The sequence below is a fragment of the Glycine soja genome, chromosome 11, assembly GCF_004193775.1.
Source record: "Glycine soja cultivar W05 chromosome 11, ASM419377v2, whole genome shotgun sequence".
Lineage (NCBI taxonomy): Eukaryota > Viridiplantae > Streptophyta > Magnoliopsida > Fabales > Fabaceae > Glycine > Glycine soja.
Window position 1 is genome coordinate 43,979,599 of NC_041012.1, and position 11,760 is coordinate 43,991,358.

At 31.2% G+C, this 11,760-nt stretch overlaps 1 protein-coding gene across 1 annotated transcript; it reads right to left on the reverse strand.

Annotated features, from left to right (window-relative positions):
- Window positions 1-1,083: 1,083 nt before the first annotated feature.
- On the reverse strand, window positions 1,084-6,210 carry LOC114376581 (splicing factor YJU2-like). The gene is made up of 8 exons (XM_028334753.1): window positions 6,058-6,210; window positions 5,085-5,300; window positions 4,535-4,819; window positions 4,247-4,312; window positions 3,454-3,507; window positions 3,225-3,332; window positions 2,108-2,189; window positions 1,084-1,516 (listed from the first exon to the last, which is right to left on the reverse strand). The coding sequence occupies exons 2-8, from the start codon at window positions 5,280-5,282 to the stop codon at window positions 1,329-1,331; spliced, it is 981 nt and encodes a 326-aa protein (XP_028190554.1). The 5' UTR covers window positions 5,283-5,300; window positions 6,058-6,210; the 3' UTR covers window positions 1,084-1,328.
- Between the last annotated feature and the right edge of the window lie 5,550 nt (window positions 6,211-11,760).

Genomic DNA, 11,760 nt, shown 5'->3' on the forward strand with positions numbered 1-11,760 from the left:
TTGGAGTAAAGAAGATGCTTCATTTTCTGTTAACTTTGGTATGACTCTAAAATAACGTTAATATATCTTAACTGTATAGTGTTTGCCAGTGAGCAACTTTTTATTGAGGTAAAGTAGATTAGTGTATCAAATAACAGCACTCAATTTTGTGGGAGAAGCAAAGCTAGTCATGAACAGAGGAAAATAATATCTAGAAAGGCGAGTGCAAGATTCGTGATGTGATGCCTAACTGTCCACGTGATTGCAGTAAAACTTTTAGATGAGCTTTCTATTTCTAAGATGAATAAATCACGACCAATAATAATTCTGCAAAATTCATTTGAGGAAACAGGTTTGATAATTGTCTAGTGGCGTCATTCTTGAAAGGCTACTTGCTACTTGAGTGGTGATTATTAATCTTGCGGTAATGGATAGTTCTCTAGCAAAATTAGTTCTATTATTTGTTACACAGTACACTTATATTTCTTGTTTTGGATTTCACGAAACAACTAAGCTTAAATTAAATTAATTTTTTCCTCTAATTTATTGTTTTGGTCCAATTTAATTCTCTAATTTATTTCAAATTTAATTTAATCCTCTCATTTTTAAAGAATTCAATTTGATTCTCACATTTTATTTTCATCTAACACTGTTAAGTTTATGTCCCCGTCCACTTAAGGGAGGGATATATCATTTTACCACAGATTTCACCGTTAATAATTTTGACGAAATGAATGGTAATAATCAAATTGAATCCTTTTTAAGAATTAAAGGATTAAATTAAATCCAAAAAATCAGAAGACTAAATTAAATAAAAATAATAAATTAGACAAAAAACTAATTTAACCAACAACTAACCCCTTTTGCCAACTTGAAAAGTTCTCATGCAGACAGGTCAGTAGTGTGTTGTGCATCTATATGTGCCTGTCAAAAATTCTAAACATTGTCACAAATTTAAATTTATATCAATTTTTAGCCCAAAACGGTAATGTTTAAAATGCTTAATTCATACTCATTGTAACTCAGACTTTTTAACACCAAATTGTAACAATCACATCTAAATGCAATAATAATCCAATCCTACAGCAGCACATATAACAAATCTATGCTCTATATACAAATAAAATAAATTAGTCTAATTTATGCTTCTTTTCTTCCATTTTCCTTAAACAACTTAACAACATAACAAGCATTTCTGCAAATTACTGTAAGAGCTTGAAAACTGTGATTTCTATTCTAGTCATAAAAGAAATATGTATATGACACCCCATTCCATTGTAAGTACAACTTACAATTACAATCCAATGAGAGCAACAGTTAAACAAAAAGTCATTCAATATTTATGGCTACTAGTCCTCATCATCACTTCCATAGTTTTGACACAAAGATAGTAGTCCACTAGTAGTATTTGTTTTACTATCTTCCTCTTCTTTCTTTTGTTCTGGTTCTGCAGGACTTTTAACATCTGAGGTCACTGGTTTCTTAATGACAGAAATCCTCACTAAAGAATTAAGCTTTCCACCACTGCGTGAATTTTCTGCAAATAACCAACATATGGCATAATGAGCTACATTCCCAAGTTGATAGTATCATTAAACATCTTTTCCAAGAAAAATAACAAATACATAAATAAATCAAACTATAGCCAACAACTACACATGAATCAAAATGAAACAATGCACATGTGAATGGTATACACCCCCTTTCTGCAAATCATACTAGTGTTAAGAAAAAGGCTACACAATGATTATGCAAACAAAGACCAGATTTGTGCAGAGCTCAAATCAATATATTATTACAAAGCAATCAAATCTGATTTTCTTTTTAATAGGCAGGAGGGTTGCCTGTATAACATCAATGTCAAGTCAAACCGGTAATGGGGGTTGGGTTCCTTGACTAATAGTACCCATTGAGAGTGAGATAACAAATGTAAGGTAAAAGCAGATCAATTTATATAATACACAATTGAAGATGGTCCATCAAATTGATCTGCTCTCATGTTAATCCTCTTTCAATAGAAATGACTTCAATGAGCGATAACATTACTTAAAATTCAGTGTACATGATGCATTGGTAAAGTTTGATGTATCTATCTAGTTGATAAACACATTAATAAAAGTGCACATACCTTGTTTGCCATAATCATCCAAACTGGCTTTTGTCAAAGTGTCAGTTGGTTTGCTTGGAAAATCTTCTGAAATCTTTTGCCTCTGCAGACAGATACAAACATAAGCTCAAACAGTTCTACATCATTTTGTCATCTTAAATAAACAAAACACCAGACACCTAAATAAATGCTCAAAGCCTCAATTTTGCAAAGTCAGAAAAACTTCAACTATATGTCGAAAGTCAAAACATTTGATGATCTTCACATGTAATACCATATTTCAAGTTTTAAAAGTCCAGGTAATGTAAATATATAAAAAATATAAACTTCCTTTTGAAAAAAATAAATCTAAGCAAATAATTTTTTAGAAAAGATACAAAATTAAATGGTAAAAGACAAAAGGCAAAGATCAAGAGACATGCAACATGGCATGCTAATATCTCTCTGAAGATCTAAGAAACCCCCTTAAACAGACCAATAGAAAAACACTCCAAAGAAGCTAGAAAATATGCATTTAAATTTTAGGGAATGTTGAAAGTCAGAAATGCAAGTTCTAGATTATCATGTTTTGTTTTTTTGCCGAAGTAAACAAGTGTGTTTAACAAGTCTTTTAAGTGCAGCTTCATTTCTGACACTTAAAGAGAAAGAAAAAAAAAACCCAAGTAGCCATTTTTATGTTGTGGGCACTGTTGAACTTCATATGTAAGTTCTCCCTTTTTGTTTCTTTCCCGATCAAAAATGTTTTTTTCCTACCACTTTGTTACTCATTTTTACAATCCTCTAGGTCATTTTGTACATCCTAATATTAACAATCAGAAACTTTACAGAACCTGACAAGAAATTTCAAAAGAGCCAGACAAATTCTGAATGAATACTGAATAGTTCAATCAAATTCACAGATAACAGCTGGTTTAGAAAAGGAGAGTAAAAAAATGACTCAACATAATGGTGACTGAAAATAGGAGATATAAGAGTAATGTCAGGTTGAAGGTTAAAGATCTTGGATTTCAGAAGTTCAGAGTGGGACGAAAAAAGATCATAAGTGGGGTGCATGATGCTGCCGTAATTAATTAGCCTAACAAGACATTATAGAAAAATCTATTACTACAACACACACATCCACTTGACATCATCTTAACTTAGGATTAGAACTGGATGTTTCGCCATGTCCATTTGAAAACTGAACCAATTCCTCCTCTGTTTCAATATCTTCATCACGAATTCTTCTGACAAAACCGTCTGAATTCTGTTTAAGATAGTATAAAACAAACCATATAGATTAATTTCAAAACAGAAATAGACTGAAAATAAAAGTAGCTAGAAGTCTAGAAGGAGGAGAACACGAAGTGCAGGATAGTAATACTTGCATGAAAGACAACTGATTTTATCAGAGCTTCGTCTTCTTCTTCCAGCCTTTTCTCCTGAAAGCATTATATAGGTTAACTAAATTATCAAGGGGGGAAATTGATAATTAAGGAATGCTTCAAAATTACACACTATAATTCTGCATACCCCAAAATTAGAAATAATAGATAATCAATGTTGACACTGGTTGTCTAGAAATAATAAAAGTTCAGGGGTAGCAATTAAAGGGTGTGCATTCAAGTTTGCAACCCAAGTTCTTGTCAAGAGAAGCAGGATTTTGGTTCCAAAAGCACTACTGATATAGCGCTGCAAGAAAATACCAAACACCAAACCAAAAAAGCTGTTTTTGTGATTATCAAAACAGGTTTTAAAGAGAAATTAAACAGAGTTGAACAAATACTAGTACGAGAGACTTTAGTATAACTACACATAAATGAAGCCATACTATATCTCTAATACGAATACCAATAAATTAAAAAAAACTTCGTACCCCATTGCCCAGAGGCTCTTCGCTATGCGAAGGTATGGGGGAGGGATGTTGTACGCAGCCTTACCCTTGCATATGCAAAGAGGCTGTTTCCGGATTCGAACCCATGACCAACAAGTCACCAAGGCACAACTTTACCACTGCACCAGGGCTCGCCCTCGAATACCAATAAATTACATTTCAAAAAAAGTTTAAAAGTTTCAAATCGTATATATTCCTGCTCCTTTTGTAATCAAGAACTAACCCTTGCTTCAAACAGGAAATTTCTTGAGCAAAGTAAATATATTATATACCAACTTTTATCATACCTTGTCAGCTGCTGTGCGCTGCAGAGCCTCCAGCATTTCATCAACACTGACAGTTGCATGCCTAGACTGGAAAATGAGCGAGTCGTGTTAGCAATTACCATAGACAGACTTCACATTCATGCACATATGCAATTATTGGAACAACTCATGCAAAATATTAGTCATACTTTTACAGCAAAAAAGCACTATATTCTACAATTATAATGCCCAAATCCCTATAGAATCATTTATGCACAGGTTTAAAATTTAATACATCATTGTATACAATGCAGTCACAGTAGCAAGTACCTTCATTGACTTCATCTCATCCAATGCAGCAAGGATGTCCATCTCCCTCTTAGAATCCAGGGTTCTATTTTCCAACGATTTCATAGCATCTCCCATCTCTTCAGCTTCCCTCTTCTCCTTCATTTTATCAGTTTCTTCATCTTCTGCACGCCAAGGTTCAAAATTTCTGGTCGCACCAGATTCAACAATATAATCCGAATTCTGCGGATCAGTCTTCATGGTAACCTCGGCTGAGCACTTGGTGCATTTAAAGTAGAACCTGAATATTTGAATTCCCAGATATGTCTGCCCAAAATAAATCAAACAAAAAGTTCAATCTCAATGTCATAACTGAATCAAATGACACATAAAGCAAGAAGAAATTATGAACCTCCGATTTCTATGAATATTTTAAACATAAATGTATAATCAATCATTGAATTGAAGAAACCCAATACAAAATTCCAAAGAGACAAACATTAGCATTTCCTTTTAAAATGTATACAGATTAAACTGAAATGCAGGTACTAAAGATTGAAATATTGAAACTGTATTATAATAATAATCAAACCTCGCCAATAACATCTTCCTTTCTGGAATTGAACTTGGTTCCTTTGTAGATGTAATTGCCGCAAGTGTTGCATCGAATGCTCATCGGAAGCATCATGCGGACCTTGATCTGCTGGTTCTTTGGCCTTCTTGCTCTGGGAAGCTTGGAGGGATCAAAGTCCGGTGGGTAATACTTGTTCAACACCTTCCTCTCTCCCATCTTTCTTCAAATTTCTTCCTGCACTTACCAAAAACCGAGTTAATTGAATTCAACAGCAGGAACAACCTCGGATAACTGTGTGACAACAACAATAATAACTACGACCACAATATGGATGATTGGGGCTGAGTTTGTGTTGGAAAAAATGCTCTTTCAGACTTACATCTTTACACTCACAAATCATATCTCTCTAATTAGTTTAGTGAGTGTTTGGATGTGCTTTGGCAAAATTGATTTTCAACAAAATTGATTTTGCACATTTGCACAATTGATTTTGGTTAAAACTAATTTTGAAGTGATATGATTTATGTTTGAATGTTTTTATTATGAAATCAAGTTAGGAGAAAAACTAATTATAAAAAATTTAATCCAACGAAGTTAACCAAAGTTGCTTCAACTCAGATTCAATTCTGGAGCTAGAAGCACTTCTCCAAGGTAAAACCACACATGCAGTTATCCTATTAAAATATTAAGCAAATTTTCAAGAATTCCCCAAGAAAATACGATTTTAGCTCCAAGAACTACACATGGGCAGGCGTAAACCCCCAAAAAAACAAGAATCAAAATTCCCTATAGCTTTAATCCCCTTTCAATCAGAACACGCAATGCTTGAAAATTGAACAGAACGAAGGCAAGACAAGTAGACAAAGGAGAAACCCTTGGAATGATTGAATTAAGAGAGGTTCTGAAGCGATTGCAAAGAAGAGGAATCCATTGGTGAGAGGGAAAGAAAAATAAAATAAAAGAAAGAAAAGGAGGAGGAATCGGCATATACCTTCTAGAAGTCCTCGCGTCGATGACGGCGCCAAGGTTCGAGCGGGAGCGGAGAGTGTAGGACTAGGATCGCAGATAGCGGAGGGAACTCGGAACTTGAGTTTGGGTCAAGTCGGAACTTTACCTTTATCCACCTTAACGATGATACCTGAAAGTTAAAAGTTTGCGGTAGGTGGCATTAGATAAAATTAATTATTAAAATATTTGAAAATAACAAAATTATGGTTTGTTTAGAATTTAATTAAAAATATATATTAAGAATAAAAGTGAAAAAAAAATATAAAAAATTAATTAAAATGTCTTGATTAATATAATTTTAGTAAAAAAATTTAAATTTTTCCTTAGGAAAGAAAGTCCAAGTTAATTGGTTTCGGGGTTCACGAGGACAAACAAAAGCAATAAATCTTTATCCTCTCCAATTAATCAATTTTCAATCGTTAGATTAAATTGGGATATGAGATTTGATCACATTTTCAACTTAATTTTTTTTGTTTTTAAAAATAGTAAAAACATCTTTGATTCTACCCACGACAATATTGAAAGAACTCTCATAATTCTTTTCACTTAAACGGTGGAGGAGATAGCGATCAACTTCTCAGTAACATCATCGAAGAGGTCGTGGATTTTGTCAAAGAAGGAGGCCGTATGCGACAAAATTCACTCTAAGTTGTCGAGTCAACTCGTTGAGCGAGTGATTCAATTTAGAGCACCGAGTCTAGAGCTCAATGGTAAAGATGGGAGCCTCCGCGAGAACGCACTGTGTGGAGCCTATGGACGAGGAAGGAAAGTGCAGAGGGAGAGCAATGACAAGGTGAGGCAACTTTTGGAGTCACTCCATCATGAAAAGTTGAATTTAAGTGGTTTTTGAAGATTTTTTATCGTCCGGTGTGGTTAATTTCCAATGAAACACACTTAGAAAGAATGATTGAGTGGAAAAGATCAAGAGTCAAATACATTTTGGAGTGGAAAAAGTTATATAAGAACAATATTGTTATTTAAAAAAATATATTAAATTGAACATATGATCAAATCAGCCTCTAATCTAATCTAATGATTGAAAATTTGTTAATTGAAGACTCTCCAATTATTTTCAATTGAAAAGGTTTTGGATCCACACGCATAAGGTTCAAAAAATACTTGAAGTACTTACATCAGTAAGATTCTCACATTGGCAACTAACATCAAACACATGTTATTGAGACATGAATTTATTCCTTACCAATTGAACCAATATTTGTTGGTAAATTTTACACTTTAAAAAGTGTTTAAAAATTATTTTTAAATTCTCTTAAAAAAAATTATTTCTAAAATTACTTTTAAAATCAATTAATTTATCATATAGTATGTCAATATGTAATAAATTTTTTATTACTTTTGATATCTATTAAATCTGTGATTATTTTTATTGGTATCTATTAAATTAAAAGTGTTTAAATTTTTAAAAATTCTTGAAAACAAAAATAAATATTTATAAAATCAATTTATTATTTTTTTTGGATTTTTTTGAGTTATTTTTCAAGCTTCTTTTTGTGAGATTAAGTATTAAACCTATCAAAATCAAATTTATCTGATAATTGGATTCCAATCATAATTTGAATTTTAAATTTTATAGATTGAATTTATTTCATTTTTAAAAAATAAATACAACAAATAAGAATTATGATCGGTAAGCATTTATTAAAAATTTGAATTTTTTATGTGCATTTATTCTCATTAATATCCATTTATTATCTTTAACCTTTTAGTCCAATTACTAATCATACTCAATTCAAATTACCTTTTCAAAACACATTCCTCTCTTCACACACATTATTATCCTATTATTTCCTCCTCCACCGTAATTTCATGTTTCTCTCTGTCTCTATCCTCTCCACTTTCTTCTTCAACTGTGACGTGATTCTCTCTTATCTTCAAATGTAAATTTTTGAAGTTATAAAAACTCTCAAAATATTTTATATATCCTGAAGGTAGAAAGATATTATGTTTAAGTTAGATATTTATTTGTTCTAGAAGTAAAAAATGACTTGATTTGTAAAGGCTTGGGAATAAACTTTTTGTAAGAGTCAAAAGTGATTATGAAAAATATTTGTATTTTTATTTGAAAGACAGTGAAAATTTGGTGGATTGTAAAGATGAAGTAATATAAATTTCTCCGTGTATATATCTCAGACTTACTCTTGCTTGCTAAAGACTTAAATTTGATTTTGCTTTAAAACGTTTTCTTAAATTTGATAAGTATCGTTTGTCTGTCTATGACTCCTTGTTTGTTTGCAAAATCTTTGTTTTCTTTCTGAAAGTTAATAGATGATAGCTTCGCGTTTCAAAAAGTTACGAATTTTTTTAAATCACAATTCAAATTTCTTTCTCTTTTTTTTTTTTTTTTTGTCTTTACACATAAAAGATTTAATGTCTAGTTAATTAACTAGTTCAACACTTACACTATTTTTTAAGGAAATTCCCTCCTCTACTAGAGTTCAAGAGGTGGCATTTACCTTCAAATCAATAACAACTGCTGGGTTTGTTGATTCTTCTTTATCCAATTTGCCATATTTCGTGTTATCACCTTTAATTGAGCCACAATATTCTGAATATAATACAGTTTAAATATTTAATCATATATTAAAGTATCCAATTGAGCTCACACACACAAACAATGAATCTCAACGGGATTCATGTTGACAACATTAAGAGTGATTGCCAGAGCGGATGATTAATTTATGACGCTGAAGAACATTACCACATCGATTATTTTGTCAAATGTGTTGCTTTATATGGAGAGTTGTGTAGGGTTTTTTTTTTTAATTTTTAAACGAAATTATGAGAGGAGAAAGAGACGAGGGGAGTGTGTTTTGTGGGTAGTTTGAGAATAAAAATAAGAAGGGAGTGCATTAGTATAAAGAGGAGTGTAAATAGCAATATTCAATTTGAAAAGGGGAGCTGCTATTACACTACTTAGATATGTTATTTACACCACCCATGTGTGCTTTAAAATAGTTTTTTCTGAAAATTTTCTTCTCACATAAACATGATTCCATTGGTAAAATATACAGTGAAATGATGTTTTTGCTGTATAAACGGAAACATGATTCTGTATTTTGTAAACAAAATCTTATTTTTGTTGTGTAATTTTTTTCACCACATTTACACAATAAAATCATATTTATGTTGTTTAATTTATTTCACCCCTTTAGTAAATAACAAAAATATGATTTCATTGAATTATTGAGGAGTGAAATTGTATTTCAGTTGTTTCATTTTTTTATCATTACTAAACAAAAATATAATTTTGTTGAGAATGATAACCTTCCTCTACATCATCTCCTATCTTAACACCACCAAAACTTCTCAATGGCTCTTGATGGCATGGGGTGGTGTGGATCTCAGCAGGGGCGAGGTGGTCGGTGCGACGCAAGTCATGACAGCAGGTGTGCACGATTGTGATGGAGGACGACATCGAAGTGCACCACAGTGCTAGAGGATGACAATGGTGGTGGCACGCAAGAGAGGCATGGGGTAAAGGTTTTGGATTTGGGCTAGGTGGGGTGTGCACAGTGATGGCGTGCAACATAGGCATGACATGACAATTGTGTATTTGGACGAAGGTGGGGGTGGTGTGGCAAGGTGATGCAAGGAAGAAGTTTGAGGGGAAGGGGAGGGGGTGTAGGGATTTGGAGAGTGGGCAAAAGGGAGATTTCACAAAACTTGGTAGTTTAGCAAATTGGACAGTGGAAATAGTAGCTCCCTTTGAAAAGTTTTTTTTTGGTGAATCCTTTGAAAAGGGTTTGGATTTCCTAATTTAGGCCCATTAAAACCAAATTCGGCCTTTTCTACTTTAACCGAAGACAAATAAAACCGAATTACTTTAAATATTTTATGGTTCTCAATCTTCTAAAATATTATAACTTCGTACAAAAGAAAATTTCTAACCCTGCTCAAATAAGTAACTAAACGATAAATTAGGACTGATGAGTTTAAATTTTATATACCCTACTACCATTTAATAATGTACAAATGTATTATTAAACGAGTTTTTTTTCTCCAACGGATTAAAAGTCATATATAGCTGTATGTAGAAGGTAAACTTTTTTTTTTTCTTAACCATAAAATTAAATACATTATCAAACGATTTATAATATTCATACCTCTTATTTAATTCTTACTAATAATTTTTTTTTGAGACAAACCACTTTAGTAATAGACACCTTATATGTGCCAACCATTGGCAAAAGAAAAATTGCCTACCATCGTGGCTTTCCACCTCATAATACAAATTAATAATATTTTAGAAAATAATTTCCCTTATTTCCACCTGCGTAAGCACGTTTAAGGGTGGGGAGGCCGGAGGTCCCCCCTGATTTTTCTGTAAATTTTAAATTCAATTAGTTCACCGTAATTTTATATATATATATTCGTCTTTTGTTTACTTTTATGCACCTATATTTTGTATACTTATTTTCACCTTGTACTGGCAACCTTATTAATAATACTCTCAGTAAAAAGCCCACAGTTACAACTCTACCAGATCTATGGAAAAAGTATTAACTAAGTAACTAACGTTGCAATTGCATAGAACTACAATTATCGATGCAAAATGGGTCATTTTAAGACAAAATATGAACCATTTTGAAAATTGAAGAATTCTAAATTAAAAGAATTAATAGGCATATGATATTAGTGTAAAAAATTTATACTATGAAATCAATTACAATCTTATATTTTTTAAGAAGTTTTATTTAAAATATTTTATCAAATTTTAGTTATTATAATATATTCTTTTATTCCCTGATTTTTTTAAATTATAAAATTAATAGTATTTTTTATCCTTTTAAAGAAATTTTATGAGAAGATTATATTTTATTAATTTTAGTTATTATAAAATTGTTTTTACTTCTTGGATTTTTTTCCTTATCTTTAAAATAACCACAATTTTATCTTTTGTTGTCATGGGTCAAAGACAATTTGTATTTCCCAACACACATTAGTTTAGAGACTAATTTAGCTAGTTTAAGAGAATTTACATATGGTATGAATTAAACTGGGATTCTCTTGTTAAATAAATTATTTATACACATAAAATAAATGTAACAGAATATTATACCATTGTATCAACCTTTTGGGTTAATATTATCTTTTTGTTTTTTTAATTATCTTACAATCATTTTTTATCAGAATAATTTAGCTTGTTATTAAATATGAAATACCTTAAATAGTTAATTTAATTATTAATGTAATTAACATTTTAGAACATCAATTTGTGAATATTTTACATACAACTTAATGATATATTTACTAGATAAAAAATTATTTTTTATGGTTGATCCTTTTTCTTTCGAGTCTGGATCCCTTCATATTTAATTTTATAAAATATCTCATTTTCACGTCTCTCCTCATGAGAATAAAAATATGAAAAAGTATGATAAAAAATAAAAAATATTACATTTCTAACCATCAATAACATGTGAGAATAATTTTCCAGAACTTATAGCAAACATGAATGTATAAAATATTCTCATCTTACGTTATCGGAAATGAACTTTTAATTCTTTATACAAATGCACTCCAAAGATTAATGAGAGATGTTTAACATTACTTCACCTTCAAAGAAAGAGATTTTGGGATGAGAAGAAGGAACGTATGCTTTCAAATATTATTCCTTTTGATTTGAAATTCATAATTTTAATTTTATTATAGTGATAAAATACTT